Genomic DNA, 18,348 nt, shown 5'->3' on the forward strand with positions numbered 1-18,348 from the left:
ACTCTCTGGACGCACTGCTTCTACAGCGGATACAGAAACTGTGAGAATGACCGGATACAGGAGGAGGGTAAATGGGAACCAGGCTTTCCACCGTACCGAGGTGGACAGCCTGGTGAGGCGTCAGGCGAGGTTACCACCGTACAGAGCCTACTGCTGAAAGCCTGGTGACGCGAGGTTACCACCGTACTGCTGAAAGCCTGGTGACGCGACGTTGATTGACGGGGCCGTCGGGGCGTATTTCTATTTTTGCCATAACTATTTCTACAAGGCAGCACTTCCTTCCAGGCTGCAGATGCGCTAGTAAAAAGACGGGAAAAAAATAATCGTTATACGATGTTATACCTTTTTATTACATGGCTTGGTTGAATGCTTGATTCTGATTGGTCAATCGCTTAATTCAGCGGTGAGTTATCTCATGATAATGACCGCTCCGCTGTATAATGACCGCTGCCTAATCAAACCCTCTGAGCACCACCAGCTGCGCGGCTGCGCCCGCTTGATTTACTGCCGTTTCCAACATAACAGCCATGTAAACACACACACACTAGTGACACACAATGTAATTTACAGCTAAACATTGCTCTTAAAAATGTTTTTGAAAACATTTGAGCGAGAAATAGACGAAGCAGCTGGACCCGAAAATGGATTCTATTTGATCAACTCACTTCCTTGTTTTCCGACAGTGCTTCAGCCCTGCAGCTGGGCAGACGCAGCCAGCGCGAAGTTATGGAATACTTTTTTTGTTGTGTTTTGGATCAATGGATTCATTTATGTTAGTTAGCCATGTAATAAGCGGGATAATATCTGGCTAGGTGGTCATTGTCGGGATATAATTCACCTTCAGGGAGTGTAACCACCTCGGCTTCGCCTCGGTGGTTAAACGCCCTGTCGGTGAATTATCTCCCGACAATGACCACCTAGCCAGATATTATCCCTTACCTATTTCTTATTCACAATTCCTAAGCCATGTGGTGTCATCATAAAATAGCCTACCATCTCCACAATAAAGTGTAAACATAAAAGTGGTCAAATGAGCTACCCTTTTAGCTAGAATATAATTTAATTATCTTGCTAATATAATATTCTTTACTGACTAACCTAAACAAATATTCCAATATGATATTTTTTTTTAATCCTTGTTAAGTTGTTATTATCAGAGCCTTCAATTTGAAAAAAGGAGCTAGGATACACATTTGAAACCAGTCTGAGCGGAAGTACTGCCTTGCAGCCGAACCTTAGGCAAAAGAAAGTACCTCTTGTTGGGACATATTTCGGCTATGGTATGCATATATTCCTAACAGTAGAATTTCACTATTAACGATTCATTTTATCCTTTTGACCTGGTAATTCAATGCAATTTACGGTTTACCTCGCCCTTATTACGGACTCATAAAATCAAATTATCTTCATGAAGGACCCAGAAATGGCAGAAAATACAGGTCAGTGTCCCCCCCACGGGCTAATGTTAGCCACCTAGCTAACCCGTACTGGCTTTAAAATAAACTAATGTTAGCGTGAGTACAGGAATAAAGTTACACTCATTCGGTCAATTAGCACAATACATCGCTTCTTGTCAATTTGCTCGCCGTCCTGGTAAACACCAGAATGTCTGTCGGTTAACGTAAGCTAAGATAGCTATAGCATCATGGACCGCCAACGAACGGTTATTATAGCTTGCCAAAAAAATAACAGATCTACAAGCTATAAATGCGTCTATATGCGACGCGTTGTGCCTTGTAGATCTTTTCCTTTTTTTTAAGGCGAGCAACACCGTGGTACGGACAGAGGTTAAATGAGGTTTTAATGTCAACAACGCTCCGCTGGAAGCACCAGATGGTAGAAAATATAAGCCCAAACAAAAACAACTCCCTGGGTGCAATATTTGTTTTTAGTTTTTTAGGGACTCGCTGTCATGCAAAGGTATTAGTTGATTTACGTGATATTTGTGGACGAGTGGAGTCTGTGGAGATGGTAGTAAACAAGTGAATGAGCAGACAATGAGCATAACATTGGAACTGGAACACAAGCTGAAATACGTTATGTTTGTATGGTAGGCTACTATAGATGCAGATTGGGTGACATTAAAATGTATTTTGTGTTTACTATTAAAGCGAAAGCGGTGGTTCTTTTCCAATGACCCGCAAAATGATATGTATTTAGTTGCGGACCCCATCTGAAAAATAATTTGTGCCGGGGATCTCCAGAAATGAGCAAAGATTTGAGTAAAAAATGGATATATATTCAACATTTATTTTCACGAGTAAAAATAAATAAATAATTACAAGGTCTATCTGCTTTTTTGAATAGCCAAAGTATACAATACAGCTTAGTCATTCAAATTTAAAGAAGTCATTCAAATGATTGTGAGGCTATGTTATCTAATTTTGCTGCGGACCCCTGCCACCCAGGACCCCACTTTGAGAGCCACTATCTAACTATAAATGTAAAAGTCTGTAAATCTGTCGTAACTCGAGAACCGTTCAACCCCACCGACTACAAATTTGACTGTACGTGTTCCACACCACCACAGGGAGGGCAGTGCCCGGTGTCGAATCTGTCGGATATACACCGTTTAGTTGTCCAGAACTAGAACAAAAGCCTCTGCCTGGGTCGGGCCCTGATCACCCCTATATCTCCATATATGGAGCTGGTCTGTTCTGACATCACATGATGTTCTGAATTTCTGATATCTGCATAGACTCCATATTTGGGCATGCCAGACAAATAACTCCATATATGGGCATAAAAGGGACACATTCAAAATAACTGGGTGGGGCATTCCAACTTGTATCGTTCCAAGTAGGCCAGCGTCTAAAGGGTACCGCTCTAGTGTGTACTAAAGAGCTGGAGAGACAGAAAGACCCATGTTGCTGAACAAACATTCTGTCTTTCATTTTATTACTAGAACAAAACGCATCAAAGCATGACAACTCCTCTTCCCCTGCAATGACAGACCAAGAGAAAGAAATGGCTACAAGTGCATTTGAAGCGTTCACGGTAAATCAGACCATTCATCAACCATTCATCTGTGCATGATTGAACTGTAGTGCACAACTGTGATCATTTGACTGCAGTTGGAACACATTCAGTGAACACATGGGCTAACTGCTTATCCGGAAAATAACTGACTCCTGTTTCTGACAGGCTGGAAAATATGACGAGTCCCTGAAACAACTTGAAACCCTGCAAGAGCAAAACAAAGAAGACTACAAGATTGTGATGAATAAAGCTATTGCAGAGTTTTACAAAAGTGGACAAAGTACCACAGGGACATTGAAGCAGACTCTTATGGCGATTAAAAACCAGGTAACTTGATATTTGGGTTATAGTATACCCCATCTCTCTTTCTCTCTCTCTCTCTCTCACACACACACACACACACACACACACACACACACACACACACACACACACACACACACACACACACACACACACACACACACACACACAGAGAGAGAGAGTTGATATGATACTGTCACTGGTGTGCCTGTTTCTATATTCCAGATATATCTTGTGTGTATACTTGGTACTTAATAAATAATGTTTCATGTAAGGTTCACACCATGTCAGTGGAAGACGTAGATGGTTTGGATGACATGGAAAACAGTTTGCTGTACTACAATCAAGCCATTATTCACTATCATATGCGACAATACTTTGAGGCCATTGCCATTGGAGAGAAACTGTACCAGTTTCTGGAACCGTTTGGTAAGTTGTAGTTCTTTATGTACTCTTCTAGGCTTGCTAAAGCTCTTGTTATAGGTTTAAATGTTTAATGAGATAGCGTATATGGCTTTATTTTATTTATTTTTTTATTTCATTTTTTGGATGAAAGGCACAGGTACAGGCATACAAAGAAAGTGCACACAAAGTGTAATTCAAATTATTATCAGTGGCTTGCCCCTTGCCTAATTTTTTTAAATCCTACCCCCAAACCCCTGCACCAACCACCGTTGACAAAAAAATAAAAATAAAATAAAAGAAAAAATATAGTAATGATAACAATTAAATGCAACATAAACATATATCAAAACAAATTGTAAATAAAGAACAATAAATTAATCCCTCCCAACCCACCCCGTCATAGGCCTGAAAAGAAAAAGATACGAGCAAAAATGTCAACAAAGACCCAAAAAAAAGGGATTATACAGATATAATTAGTTATATATGTCATGCTAGTTATACAGTAGAGGTCCTAACTTGATAGAGAATATGGTTCCAATATGGTTCCAGCTTTATGTTTAATTATACAAAATTAAACATTAACAAATATGCAGGAGTTGTGTTTTAAATGTCACACAACAGTTTGGCATGGCTTGATTGTGTTATTTGTCCTAGAAGAAAAGTTTGCTCAGGCGGTTTGTTTCCTGCTGGTGGATCTGTACCTGCTAACATTCCAGCCAGAGAAGGCTCTCCATCTCCTGGCTGTACTGGAGAAACTCGCTGTTACAGGAAACAACAAAAACGGAAAAGGAGAGGTACCTACAAAAAGTCCCTAAAATGTATTAAAATCTAAAATGACTGGAAATCTAATTGTGTCCATCTGTCCCAAGAGAGCTCCAGTTATTATTGACACTGTTATTCTACAAATATTGTATTTGAGTTTTATTTTTTATTGGACTGAAAGTGATCTTGAACTATTCTGGATATTTGAAGTGGGGAAAACCCAGTTATTTTCTGTTCACAAAAGAAACTAAACAATTTAGACAGCTTGCCTGGTTTTCAGGCAAACACGTGATATATATATAATGATAATGATATTTCTAGTTAGGTGTGTCTCCCATTTCAGGCCATTTGAATTTAGCTTATTGTTTAATTCCAGAACAATATGTCGAACAAAGATGGAACAAACCAGAAGGCAGAGTTTATTGCTATGATTGAGGCAGCCAAATCAAAGATGCACCAGGTATATATATTCATACATCGCTGCTTGGTACACTCCTTCACTTTACATGCAAATAACTGAAGTATTTTTCTCTGTACAGTATAAAGTGCGAGCCTACATTCAGATGAAATCATCGAAGGCATGCAAAAGGGAGATCAAATCTGTGATGAATACAGCGGGGAATGTGAGTTCAAATGTTTGATATAATTCATGTCTTGAATGAATTCAGATGTAAAGAAGTAAAACGATATGCACATCCCAGTTTTTTAAATACGGTGCTGGACCCAAAAAGTGATCAAATGAAGAAAAAAGTGGAATGTGAATGTTTTTTATAGGTTGAAATAAAGAGGACGGGGAGCAGAATTACATCGTGTGCGGACATTCCACTTTGTTCTTCATTTGAATGAATTCAGACCGCATTTTATTTTTAACTAATGAAAAGGAGAGGAAAGTGTGTGTTTTAATCACATTAACCCTGGTGACCCTAATTTGGGCCGTTTTCATATACAATTAAGTATTTTGGCGATTACATGGTTAACCTCAATTCATGTGTTTTGTTATGCTTCTGACTCGTCTTTACTATGTCCTCCACTAGTCTGCACCCTCTCTCTTCCTGAAGAGTAACTTCGAGTACCTGAGAGGAAACTACAGAAAAGCAGTGAAGCTGCTCAACAGCTCCAACATTGCAGAGCATCCTGGGGCCATGAAGACAGGTATTGAATGCTCTACAAATGGTTAACCTCGCGTCACCAGTCATCACGCTTTCCACCTCGGAGGAAAGTCTGGTCTGTGTTACTAAATTGCCGTGTGATCCGGTCGGGAGTGGATGATATTCGTTACGTCAGGTCATTGTTTTGTCATCAGGCCGGAACCCTCAAAACTAGAACTTCCTTTCCCTCAAACCGGAAGAATAATACCTTCCCAATAAAAGCCTACATGACGTAACGATATCATCCGCTCCCGACCCGGATCATAAACACGAAAAGGAATGCTGCCCAGGCTAACGAATGGGTGAGTTATACTTGGTTGTGCACCGGGGTCACGCACCAAAAATATCTGATCTGTAATAGATCTGCTTTTTACGGTGCACGCCATGCAGCCTAGTATATATAACATTGAGATGGACATTAACATTGTACATCTTCATAATTGAATTGTCTTGGATGGATACATGCAAGATGATGTATCTAATTGTTTCTTCATTCAACTCCCCCAGGTGAATCTGTACGCTGTATGTTCTGGAACAATCTGGGCTGCATTCACTTTGCAATGGGGAAACACAACCTCGGGATTTTCTATTTCAAGAAGGCCCTGCAGGAGAATGACCACACGTGTGCGCAGCTAGGGGACGGCGGCAACGGGCAGTGTGAGTTGACAGGAACACAGCTAGTGTTTTTTCGTTGACTAAAACTATGACACAAAATGTTTGTCGACTAACATTTTTCACTGACAAACACTAAATAAAAACCAAACTACGATGACTAAAACTAAGACTAAATCTATTGACAATTTCATCAACAAATAAAACCTGGACAAATGTTCAGGAGAGACTAGTGGAAAAGAGATCCACTAAAAGACAAGTCATTTTATGTTTAGTTGCATGCTGAAAATAGCAGATCAACAAGCTCACAACACGTCTGCTATTTTCAGCAGCCATTACGACACCGCCAAGGCCTGCCAAAATACATTTTAGTCGACTAAATCAACTGTATATTTAGTCGACTAAAATCTTATATTTAGTCGACTAAAACTAGACTAACACTAAAACATTTCGGATGACTAAAATATGACAAAAAATTAACTAAATTTTACTCAAAAGACTAAAATTAAATCAAAATTTGTAAACAAAATAACACTGAACACAGCTTCTTGGTGGACGAGCGCCTTTTCTTTTCTTGAGACATTTAAAGGGTAAGACCACTTTTTTAGAGGTTTGGGTTGTTTTCTTACCTTATTATGGGCAAACTAGTCCATTCCATGAGTTATTTCGCTCCGTTGTGTTGTTTATAAGACATTTGAGAAATAAAAAAAGTCGCTCATTGACTTCCATTGTAACAGGGAAACAGCTCTCAAAGTCAGTCTTTTAGCACATGAACCAACGCAACAAAAGCTGATTCTGACAGTTTATGACACCAGGAAAACTCATACGGTTTTATTTTCGTCTTTTAAGATAGATTTATAAAGTTACTATTTTAGTCGGAGATAGACTGAAGCAGTGCTACGGCGTTCCCAACTCTCGCGGGTCGTCTTGCGAGGTTTCGTTTGTAAACAGAAGTCTCCACGCTGTTTGAGATGCATCCAGCTGCAGCCTCGCATATGAGCAGTCCCAGACACAGACACTTTACACACTTCTTGTAAAGTGTCTTCTAAAGTGTCTCCCTCAAACACGTCCATTGTGTATGTTTTTAGTGACAAGCGGACGAGATCAAATCCATGTGTTTACATCCCCGTCATTTCCAATAAGGAAGTGGTGTACAGTTTTGGTCCAATCAGATCGTTTTTCACAGCAGTGATTCGGTCGGTGTAGGCATACCTACCGGATCTTCTTTCTACACAAATTAGTCAAAACAAGACAAAGTTGACATTTTTTATTAAAAATAAAACCGTATGAGTTTTCCTGGTGTCATAAACTGTCAGAATCAGCTTTTGTTGCGTTGGTTCATGTGCTAAAAGACTGACTTTGAGAGCTGTTTCCCTGTTACAATGGAAGTCAATGAGCGACTTTTTTTAGTTCTCAAATGTCTTATAAACAACACAACGGAGCGAAATAAGTCATGGAATGGACTAGTTTGCCCATAATAAGGTAAGAAAACAACCCAAACCTCTAAAAAAGTGGTCTTACCCTTTAAAGTCTGGATCAGGGTGTGATTGGCCAAGACTTGTGACTGACTAAAAGTTGTTTAAACGTTTCAATTTATTTTTTATTGTCACATTGCAAGTTTACAGGTGTTAAAGAGTAGGCAAAGATTTCTGTAGAAGCTCGCAATGATTTGCAGTTTCAAAGATAGTCATACGAATAAAGAAAGTAACAAAGTCACATGACAGACACATGTAGCATACTGTATAAACTATAAATAATATAAGGTGCTTGGTCACAATAGAAAAATGAGAACGGAAAAAGTGGAGAACACCTATGTTTCGCAGCAGGTATATAGCAGCAGCAACATTTAGCAGATTGTTCTCTTTGTTTGTCATGTTTATTTAGAATATGAAATAAAATAAATAAAACAGAACAGTTCTTTGTATTTCCTAATTACAAGGAAAAGCACTTAAAATAAATAGCTTAAAATATAAGAAAACAAAACAAAGAAAAAGACAAAAAAAGAGACTAAGCATATCCGAAAAGGAGTGAGAAGAAGTAAAAACTTATATACTCCCACCCCTCTGTAATTTAATAATTACTCGCTGACTTAATAAATCGCTAAATTCAATACACATATCTCTAATGACTATTGTTCTGTGTCTTTTCAGCTAAGAAGTTTGCAGGTATCCCAATGTGTGCCCTACTTGCCAACAAGCGCTATGAGCTGCTGTATAATTGTGGGATTCAGCTGCTACACATTGGGAGGCCACTGGCCGCCTTTGAGTGTCTGATGGAGGCCGTACAGGTTTACCACTCCAATCCTCGACTGTGGTTACGGCTGGCAGAGTGCTGCATTGCCGCCAACAAGGGGGTAAGGATTACCTGATGCGTATATCATTTTAACCCATTTTGACCTGAGATCAGATTCTAAAAATGTCTTCTACATCCTGACAGTTTTCTGGAAAAGCTATGTTTCTATGTCAGTGGTTCTTCGATTTTTCAAAAATAGCAGAACTACAAGCTCGTAGCACTCCACCGCTTGTAGATCTGCTATTTTTCAATAGCTAAAGCTAGCTAGCTAAAACATAATGCTAAAACCAAAAGGGGTTCCTGCCCAAAATGGGTTCAATGATTTTCATAATCCTATTATAGAATTTTGCTTTTGTTTTATGACAATCAGCCTGCCTGTTGCATTAGAATGAGTTTTAAACCGATTTTTTAAAATTCTTTCATATTTACCATTTTGCTATTGAGACAGAGATGCATAATCCACATTCACATACAGTAAATGAAATACTGTGCTGTGTAGCGGAAACAAATATTGATACATTAGTGACTCTGGAAGCTATTGGTTTAGTATTAGTTTTAGAGTTTAGGGTTTTTGTGGTGATGATGATGAGTGAATGCTGAGAACTTAATTTCTCACCATGGTATTGTTATGTTTCCAGGGTTCGGAGCAAGAGAGTAAGGGTCTGCCCAGTAAAAAAGGCATAGTTCAATCTATTGTTGGGCAGGGCTACCATCGCAAGATCGTCCTCGCATCACAGTCTACCCAGAACACTACTTACAGGTCAGTTGATATCACTATCCTTCAAACACCCTGCCTCCCCTAATCTTAAAGGACTACTTCACAGATTTTTGCCCTGTGTATATAATTGATCACTTTCTGTACATAGCTGAGAGTGCTGGCTGCAGTCGATTAATCTTAGATTTCTGATTAATCAATCTAAATTCATTGAATGGGCTAAAACTGTGGAAACAAAAATAAATAAATGAGTAACAGCGTTGCATAACCAATGCAAATACTTTAGGGCAGTCCTTCCTTCATATTATGAGGAAATCAGGATTGGCCAAAGCAGTAGTCGTAGATCTGTTAGTACTGGGTTTCTCCACTGTCCAAGCCCATTCAGTAGATCTGTTGGTACTGGGTTTCTCCACTGTCCAAGCCCATTCAGTAGATCTGTTGGTACTGGGTTTCTCCACTGTCCAGGCCCATTCAGTAGATCTGTTGGTACTGGGTTTCTCCACTGTCCAGGCCCATTCAGTAGATCTGTTAGTACTGGGTTTCTCCACTGTCCAAGCCCATTCAGTAGATCTGTTGGTACTGGGTTTCTCCACTGTCCAAGCCCATTCAGTAGATCTGTTGGTACTGGGTTTCTCCACTGTCCAAGCCCATTCAGTAGATCTGTTGGTACTGGGTTTCTCCACTGTCCAAGCCCATTCAGTAGATCTGTTGGTACTGGGTTTCTCCACTGTCCAAGCCCATTCAGTAGATCTGTTGGTACTGGGTTTCTCCACTGTCCAAGCCCATTCAGTAGATCTGTTAGTACTGGGTTTCTCCACTGTCCAAGCCCATTCAGTAGATCTGTTAGTACTGGGTTTCTCCACTGTCCAAGCCCATTCAGTAGATCTGTTGGTACTGGGTTTCTCCACTGTCCAGGCCCATTCAGTAGATCTGTTGTTAGTACTGGGTTTCTCCACTGTCCAAGCCCATTCAGTAGATCTGTTAGTACTGGGTTTCTCCACTGTCCAGGCCCATTCAGTAGATCTGTTAGTACTAGGTTTCTCCACTGTCCAAGCCCATTCAGTAGATCTGTTAGTACTGGGTTTCTCCACTGTCCAAGCCCATTCAGTAGATCTGTTGGTACTGGGTTTCTCCACTGTCCAGGCCCATTCAGTAGATCTGTTAGTACTGGGTTTCTCCACTGTCCAGGCCCATTCAGTAGATCTGTTGGTACTGGGTTTCTCCACTGTCCAGGCCCATTCAGTAGATCTGTTGGTACTGGGTTTCTCCACTGTCCAGGCCCATTCAGTAGATCTGTTGGTACTGGGTTTCTCCACTGTCCAGGCCCATTCAGTAGATCTGTTGTTAGTACTGGGTTTCTCCACTGTCCAAGCCCATTCAGTAGATCTGTTAGTACTGGGTTTCTCCACTGTCCAGGCCCATTCAGTAGATCTGTTAGTACTAGGTTTCTCCACTGTCCAAGCCCATTCAGTAGATCTGTTAGTACTGGGTTTCTCCACTGTCCAGGCCCATTCAGTAGATCTGTTAGTACTGGGTTTCTCCACTGTCCAGGCCCATTCAGTAGATCTGTTGGTACTGGGTTTCTCCACTGTCCAGGCCCATTCAGTAGATCTGTTGGTACTGGGTTTCTCCACTGTCCAGGCCCATTCAGTAGATCTGTTAGTACTGGGTTTCTCCACTGTCCAGGCCCATTCAGTAGATCTGTTGGTACTGGGTTTCTCCACTGTCCAAGCCCATTCAGTAGATCTGTTGGTACTGGGTTTCTCCACTGTCCAAGCCCATTCAGTGAATTTGTTGTTTTCGTACGTATCAGTTGGCAGAGATCTCTGATTGTGAGACTACTTTAACCTTGGCGTTCCAAGAGGGAATCTTGAAAAAACAAGAAAGTGGCCGCAACCGCTGATAGCCAAAGTGTCAATATTTTATTTAGGATTAAGACCTGAAACCAACGTTTCGGCGGTTAAGCCTTCATCAGTGAAGCCAAAACATAGCCAAACATAAAAAATAAAACATAATCTATGAGCTGCTTTTTCTATGCGACATGTTGTGAGCAATGAGCATGTAGATCTGTTATTTGAACAATTCAGCGTACAACAAAGTATGTAGGGCTTAAGTGCTTAATGGTGTAACTATGTACACAGCGAAGGCCAGTCAGCAGCCATTCCAGTGGCGAGCATGGAGTTTGCTGCCATCTGCCTGCGGAACGCCCTGCTTCTCCTTCCTGAACACCAGCAGCAGGAAACCAAGGCTGAGAACGGATCCAAAAGCTCCAGCCAGTCGGGGAGTACGGAGAGTGGCAGCGAGAACAGCGACGCCTGCAGGTGAGGGAACAGGGCTCGGTGTAAGGTCATTCATTCAGCCACCCACCCATCCATTCAGCCTGTTATTCATAGCCTTTCGGCTTGGCATAAGGTCATTCACCCACCCATTCACAGCCTTAAATGTGGCGTGCATTCCCATACTAGGCATCTTAAGAAATCGTGTGTGAAAATACAAATGTTCATGATTGCTGTGTTTTTCCAGTGGAAAAGGCCAGGAGGCGGATAAGTTTGTGTCTGCAGCCCCGTCATCACCTCTTAGAAAACAAGAAGTAGAGAACCTCAGGTAAGGAAGTGTTGGCCCCATAGACATATATACATAGACGCCCCTTCCGGCTCTGAGACGTGTGTCAAAATTGAAGGCACTATTTTCCCGACATTCCTTGCGAAGAATAGCGGAAGCAAAGCGGAAGCTTGTCAAGCTTCCGCGTGCGTAACATAAGTCCCGGAAAAGACGCGCTGTGATTGGCCAGTAGTCACTTGAGTGACAGCGAGAGACATGGAGGATTCACATGAGTGACGTCACTCGGGCAGCGACGCAGTCGCCTTCAGCAAATGCCTTCAGCACTTCTAAATAAGAAAGCTGCGGAGAACTGTTGCTTTGTGTTCACTCTTTTAATGTTTTCTGTTAGTAATCTAATCCCCCCTGGCTCTGATGTTGTATTGTTAATAACTTTGTTGTTTGTGTTTGTTTGTTTGTCTTGTTTTGTAATGTATATTGTAATGACTGTTATAAAGATTTGTTTAAAAAAAAAAAAGCCTTCAGCACTGCACTTCCGCCTTCATTGGGATACACGTCGCTCCAATGAACTGCAGCGGCAAATGAGGCGTCTATGTATATATGTCTATGGTTGGCCCTCCCTTTTCCCCTCTTCCTCTACGGTTGTCTGTTTTCTCACGTTACACTACTAGGTTTAGGCTGACTTACACTTGTTTTCAATCTTGTTTTCCTACATCTCTTAGAGCACATAATCTCCTTCTAGTTGTAGTTGGTTGAAGAATAAGGTTATATCCACTCACTGTACAGTGGCTGACCTTGTACTTACTGTTACTTCACTAAATAGTAAATATAAACCTGATTTGTACTCAGTCAGGTCAAAAGCTATTTATTTTCTCCTGACTGAAACACATCAAATGTCTCACATTGAGGTTTGAGGAATTTCAATTGGCACTGATTAAAGTAAGTTAACATTTAATCCTAAAAAAAATTGGACAGGAATTGAGATGTGTGGCTGAGACATGTAATTTCTGTGTCCTGTATCAATTTTGTCGGTGTCTGCTGTTTGTTCTTTTTTCCCCTCTGTACTTTCTACATAAAGTAAAACATAAATACCTTAAAAATACCTTAATATGCAAAGCTAATAATGACAATATAAGAATGAAGAGTGGATGCCTCTGGATCATGTGGTTTTCTTATTTTGTGTTTATTACTGTTTATGTAAATGTTTGTGTCTCCTGCAGGTGTTCCATACTGGCCGGTAGTGCTTATGTGGCTTTAGCATTGGGAGACAACCTCATGGCCCTAAATCATGCAGAAAAGCTCCTTCATCAAACTAAGGTTTCCGGTTCCCTCAAGTAAGAAATCAGATCATAACACAAATCAAAAGCATCTTTTTCGTACTGCCACAGAAAGTCCTAGTAGTGGTGCATGGCTGTTGCAGAGGTCAAATTCCTGCTAGACCAGGGGTTAGTACCGCCGGCTTGGCCAGGCCTGAACACAATTGGCTGTAATGCAAGGGTGGGAAGCCAAGTGGGGAGGGCACTCGTAGTGACTCCTACAGGTTGGTTCAGCAGGTAGAGGAACCGATGGCGTTTCTCTGCACATGGCACGCCCCCCTGGTGAAACAACTCACTATCAGGTGATAAGAATGGGCTGTATCAGAGAGGAGACACCTTCCCACTAGTCTCGGGTTGCCAGACTGTTGCCTCTCGCAATTAAAGCGTAGTAAGCGAGTAAAATATAAAGCACATGTGAAGCCTCCTCCCCACTTCTGTTTTGGCATTACAGTCATGCAAATTAATCCTTAATATTTTAGGATTTAGCCGTAGACATCATCTAAGCATATACAGCTTGCTGCTTAGCAGAAATGGAAATAAAAAATAAGCTCTAAAGGTATTTTAAAATATACCTTTGTGAACGGAAACCGTTTACTCGGATTCCGGGAGGTGGAATTCCAGACTCTATGTAGCATTCGGAGATTGTGGAATAGTTGTCTGGCTACGTGAGACTACCCTCCCACCTGACCAATTGTAGGGGTCAGCAGCAGTAACGGGAATTATACGAGTGGGGGAAATTGGAAATTGGCATAGCTAAATTGGTTGGAAAAATATATAATTCCTAGTACCTTCCTCTATCATTATGTAATAATGTAATACTTTTTGTCTGTGTTTTATTTTCTCCCTCAGGTTTCTGGGTCACCTATACGCCTCAGAGGCACTAATCTCTATGGACAGGATTTCAGACGCCATCTCCCACCTCAACCCTGAGAACGTCACCGACGTGTCCCTGGGGGTGTTGACCAGCGATCAGGACCAAGGTGAGCCATTACCGTCTACATTGAGCCATTACCGTCTACATTGAGCCATTACCGTCTACATTGAGCCATTACCGTCTACATTGAGCCATTACCGTCTACATTGAGCCATTACCGTCTACATTGAGCCATTACCGTCTACATTGACCATCTCAAGCTCTTTATCGGTGATTACATGAAACGTAATGGTGATGTCTTTGCGTCCACAGGATCGGACAAAGGGGACGAACCTGTTGAGCCATGTGAGTGTACTGTCATACAAATCCTTATTATGTACAAAACATTAAATCTGTTTTTATTGTGTGTGAAGTAACACAATTAGATGCCGGCTAGCCCACTAAGCCCACAGACATGTGTCACTGTAATATACACACACACACACACACACACACACACTGGTTTTAAATTACAATGAAGTTATGAAAATGTCCAAGCTTAATAACCTGACTATTCTCGCTTGTTCTATTGCCTATTACCCATTTACAGTAGGTACCTATTTTGACAAGCACCAATAGTCCCTGTAATATCGTCACAGTATTTGATTTAGCATCATGGTTTTGTGTTTGCAGCAGGGAAGCAGACACCCCTGTGTTACCCCAACAGTGTGAGCGCTGCCCGAGCCATGATGCTCTTCAACCTGGGCAGCGCGTACTGTTTGAGAAGCGAGTATGAGAAAGCCCGCAAATGCCTGCATCAGGTACCCCCTCCACACACACACACACACACACACACACACACACACACACACACACACACACACACACACACACACACACACACACACACACACACACACACACACAGCTGCAATCCATTACTTGTTTTGTGAATAACACTTATTTTAACCAATTTATATGGTAGAATGTTATTATAATCTAAATTCACACAGCTGTTAAATGAATCGTAATTGAAATATCTTGCCTTCCCAAACATGCTCTTCATTATAGTTCAACAGTAAAAATGGCTCATATCATAATGAGAGATGAGAGATACGTATGTCAGCATTTAACGGCTCAACCGCTGCATCCAACGTAATCCACATATCTACCACCACATGTGATTTGAGTTGCTTCTCTTCCCCAGGCTGCCTCAATGGTGAACCCAAAGGAGATTCCTCCTGAAGCCATCCTACTGGGAGTGTATTTAGAGCTGCAGAACGGTGAGGCTTCTCTTATACAGCCTCTCTCTTAATTCACTAATACAATTCATTCAAGGTTTGTCAATATGATGCCAGTGCCAGGGACAGTGGGACACTTTGTTTGTGGCTATATTCCGACTTGTCAAGTACGTACGTCCATTTGAGGAACTCCCAGTGAATGGTTATGTATCCTCTACCCAGTCTCACAGAAATATGTAAATATGTACGGAATTGCAGTTCCGTACATACATGCCTAGAAAACCCCAAAATCCGTACATGTGACACTGAAATCCTCCCCATAGACAATGGCGGAGGGGGTGCCGTCTTTACCAAACTTGAGCCACTGGAGACACCACCGAGTGGCCCTAAAGGGCCGCGAGTTGCCGTGCCGAGCGTTGGGAAGTTCGGTAGAGCCGACTCAGCCCCGTCCGAGTTGTAACCCGATATGGACAGAATAGTAATTTATGTCAAACCCGAACTGACCCAGCCTGACCAGCCACTGTGAAATAGCACTTCCGTACTAGTGAAAGCCACGCCTCCGTCGTGGTCAAAACAGTAGTCGTGTAATATGTGCAGATTTTGGGTTTTTTAAGGCGCGTATGTACGGAATTTACGTATTTCTGTGAGATCGGGTTGGCGTCCTACATTGTGTATGTTGCATTGTTGCTTCCATAACTGTTAACCACTTGAACCATACATTCTGTACTTCTTCATTGACTGGGGTCCCCCAGGGATCTATACTTGGTCACCTCACTTTTTCCCACTACACCAAATCCTTTGCTGGAAATAGCCAATCTACACCTTGAAGATCTGCTATTTTAGCATAATGTTTGTGGAAATAGCCAATCTACACCTTGAAGATCTGCTATTTTAGCATAATGTTTGCGGTTTCTTATGACTTTGAATCGAATTAACTGTTTTCCATCCACCCAGGGAACACACAACTAGCCCTGCAGATTATAAAACGGAACCAGCTCCTCCCCACGTCACTCCAGACAGCGTCCCCGGACACACGAAAGAAACCTGTGCAATCGTTCCAGTCGGTCCAGCCCATTCAGCCAATCCAGATGCCTTCACCCTTCACACAAGTCCAGCGCAAATGAGCGCCCCAGCCCTTTACCCAGCCCCCCAAGAATCATGTATGACACACACATTCTCACTTACACCTTATGGACCCATCATGAAATGACAACCCTTACCCTATTATAATTATTATTTATAATGCTGCTTCCCCAGCAGCGTCAACAGCCATACAGTTCTGGTCGTAGATCCTATGAAAAGCAGAGATCTGGCATGGAGTGTGGTATTCATATCATAGCCCTCCACATGATATGGACTGGGAGAAAGGGCTTTCATCACCAGCAATGTCCAGAGCAGAACTGGTATATTTCTCTGTTCGCAGAAGAGTTTTCCCCATTTCCGTTTTGTGACTGAGACATCTGTTAATATGATGTGCAGTCCAACTCTGCTTTGTAGCAAATAAAATGTGGGAAATAAATTTTATTTGCGGTATATATGAACAGTGTGACTTACTTGAATTCTTACTGAATTTGTGTGAGGACTATTGTGCAATGTTGTGATGCTGGGACAGATTGGATGCAAACTTTGTTATCCATTATCGTCAAAACATGAAAATACAAACATGAAATATTCATTATAATTGATCAAAACTAAAGACGTTCTAGTAGTACTTTCTCCTTGTTCCTTGACTGATATCTCTCCATATGGACGTTTAACTTGGATGGAAAATACAACTAATAAATAACTGGTGGACAAATGGAAACCTTTCGTACAAGGTGTGACTTTTAGCTGAAAAAACAAAATAATGAATTATTCTGTGGAATAAAAATAAAGCCATAATTAAGTGTTGTATATGTGCAAGATGTATCTTAATGGGAAATACACTGAGTAATATCAATTATTTTAGACCTAATTCCATTCTTGACTTCTAAAGTCTAAAGAGCTGAATAACCAGGTTCAGCATGTAGGAGTGCTGACTGCTCTCAATGTTTAGTTATTCGGCTGTCCATAATTTTATGGAGGTTCTATATGCCTAATGAAAAGCTCCTTACAAATATGCCATCCTATGTGCCGAGGCATCTTGGTAAATGAGGCATAAAGGAAAACCTGTATTTAGAGAAGTGAACTGATTAGTTATAAACAATGAATTTGTGGATAGGAATGATTTAAATATTCTTCCTAGATCCCTCTCCGTTTCATGATTTCTTATTCACCAGACAGTTAAATTACAAGAAATACATATTGAGTTGAAAGTGCTTTACAGTTTTAAATTAATAAGCCACACCCATAAGGACCATGAGGTCTGAGGACGACCTAGCGACATGAACTCCAAATATTTGATTGGGTCACATTACATTTAGGAATGAACACTGGAAGGTGTCTACATATCATTAAGCAATAAATAAGTAAGGGTATTGTCCGTATCAGCCAGAGTGCAGGAGTCTACCGTGTTTCATTATGCACTTATGCATGCAACACAAATACTCAATACTGGAGATTTTGTGTGATTGTGTCTGGCTTTCAGAAATGACATCATGTGGCTGCCAAGGCTATGGACTTTTAATGTTTGATGAAAAAACGTTTAATGCTTTAAAGGACCACTTCACCACTTTTCCACCTATCTTTCTTCATATAACAGGTCCTCACTAATAATCATGATAAAATGGCACAATTTCTTTTCTACTCAGTCTGTGTCTCATAGGAGGGCTGTGGGCAGTTCAGAAACGCATCCACCAGTGACATCATCGTTAGGCATCTCCCCCCCCTAGGGTAGGTACCCTCACAAAAAACATGCAGTAATCCTGGTCTCTAAACTGCCTCCGGCGCCTGATGGAGGGGAAAGGAACTGGTTGGAATAACGTGTTCCTTCCACGCGCTACGTCCAACCAGGGAAACTCCCCCCTGTCAGGTGTAAAGGAGCAACTTAGACACTCAGGCATGAAGGAAGCATGAGTTCAACTCCGTTGCTCTCCCCATGTCCCCCATATGGGGACTAGGTTGGCGGAGGGTGTGTAGAGCCCAGGATCACATTAGATTGACACAGGGGTGAAAATGGGTTACAAAATCATGGGATAAAAAATATATTAAAAAAAAAATGTTTATGATTTTATTATCGTGATCC

The 18,348-nt window shown here is 41.3% G+C and overlaps 1 protein-coding gene across 6 annotated transcripts; it reads left to right on the plus strand.

The window, feature by feature from the left end:
* The first annotated feature begins 485 nt into the window (after positions 1 to 485).
* cnot10 (CCR4-NOT transcription complex, subunit 10) lies at positions 486 to 17,076 on the plus strand. 6 transcript variants are annotated; one of them, XM_079504048.1, is made up of 20 exons: positions 486 to 529; positions 684 to 723; positions 2,906 to 2,997; positions 3,145 to 3,306; positions 3,558 to 3,711; positions 4,345 to 4,481; positions 4,826 to 4,909; positions 4,989 to 5,072; positions 5,484 to 5,601; positions 6,105 to 6,254; positions 8,360 to 8,562; positions 9,140 to 9,261; positions 11,358 to 11,537; positions 11,740 to 11,820; positions 12,996 to 13,109; positions 13,941 to 14,071; positions 14,278 to 14,310; positions 14,638 to 14,765; positions 15,152 to 15,227; positions 16,140 to 17,076. In XM_079504048.1, the coding sequence occupies exons 3-20, from the start codon at positions 2,947 to 2,949 to the stop codon at positions 16,307 to 16,309; spliced, it is 2,178 nt and encodes a 725-aa protein (XP_079360174.1). In that variant the 5' UTR covers positions 486 to 529; positions 684 to 723; positions 2,906 to 2,946; the 3' UTR covers positions 16,310 to 17,076. The 6 variants fall into 6 exon arrangements, with proteins under 6 accessions (XP_079360174.1, XP_079360173.1, XP_079360175.1 ...); XM_079504045.1 differs by lacking the exons at positions 486 to 529; positions 684 to 723 and adding an exon at positions 1,287 to 1,439 and having other exon boundaries at positions 16,140 to 16,345; positions 16,443 to 17,076; XM_079504047.1 differs by lacking the exons at positions 486 to 529; positions 684 to 723 and adding an exon at positions 1,166 to 1,280.
* Positions 17,077 to 18,348: the final 1,272 nt, after the last annotated feature.

This window comes from Electrona antarctica, assembly GCF_951216825.1.
Source record: "Electrona antarctica genome assembly, chromosome: 6".
NCBI classification, from domain to species: Eukaryota; Metazoa; Chordata; class Actinopteri; order Myctophiformes; family Myctophidae; genus Electrona; species Electrona antarctica.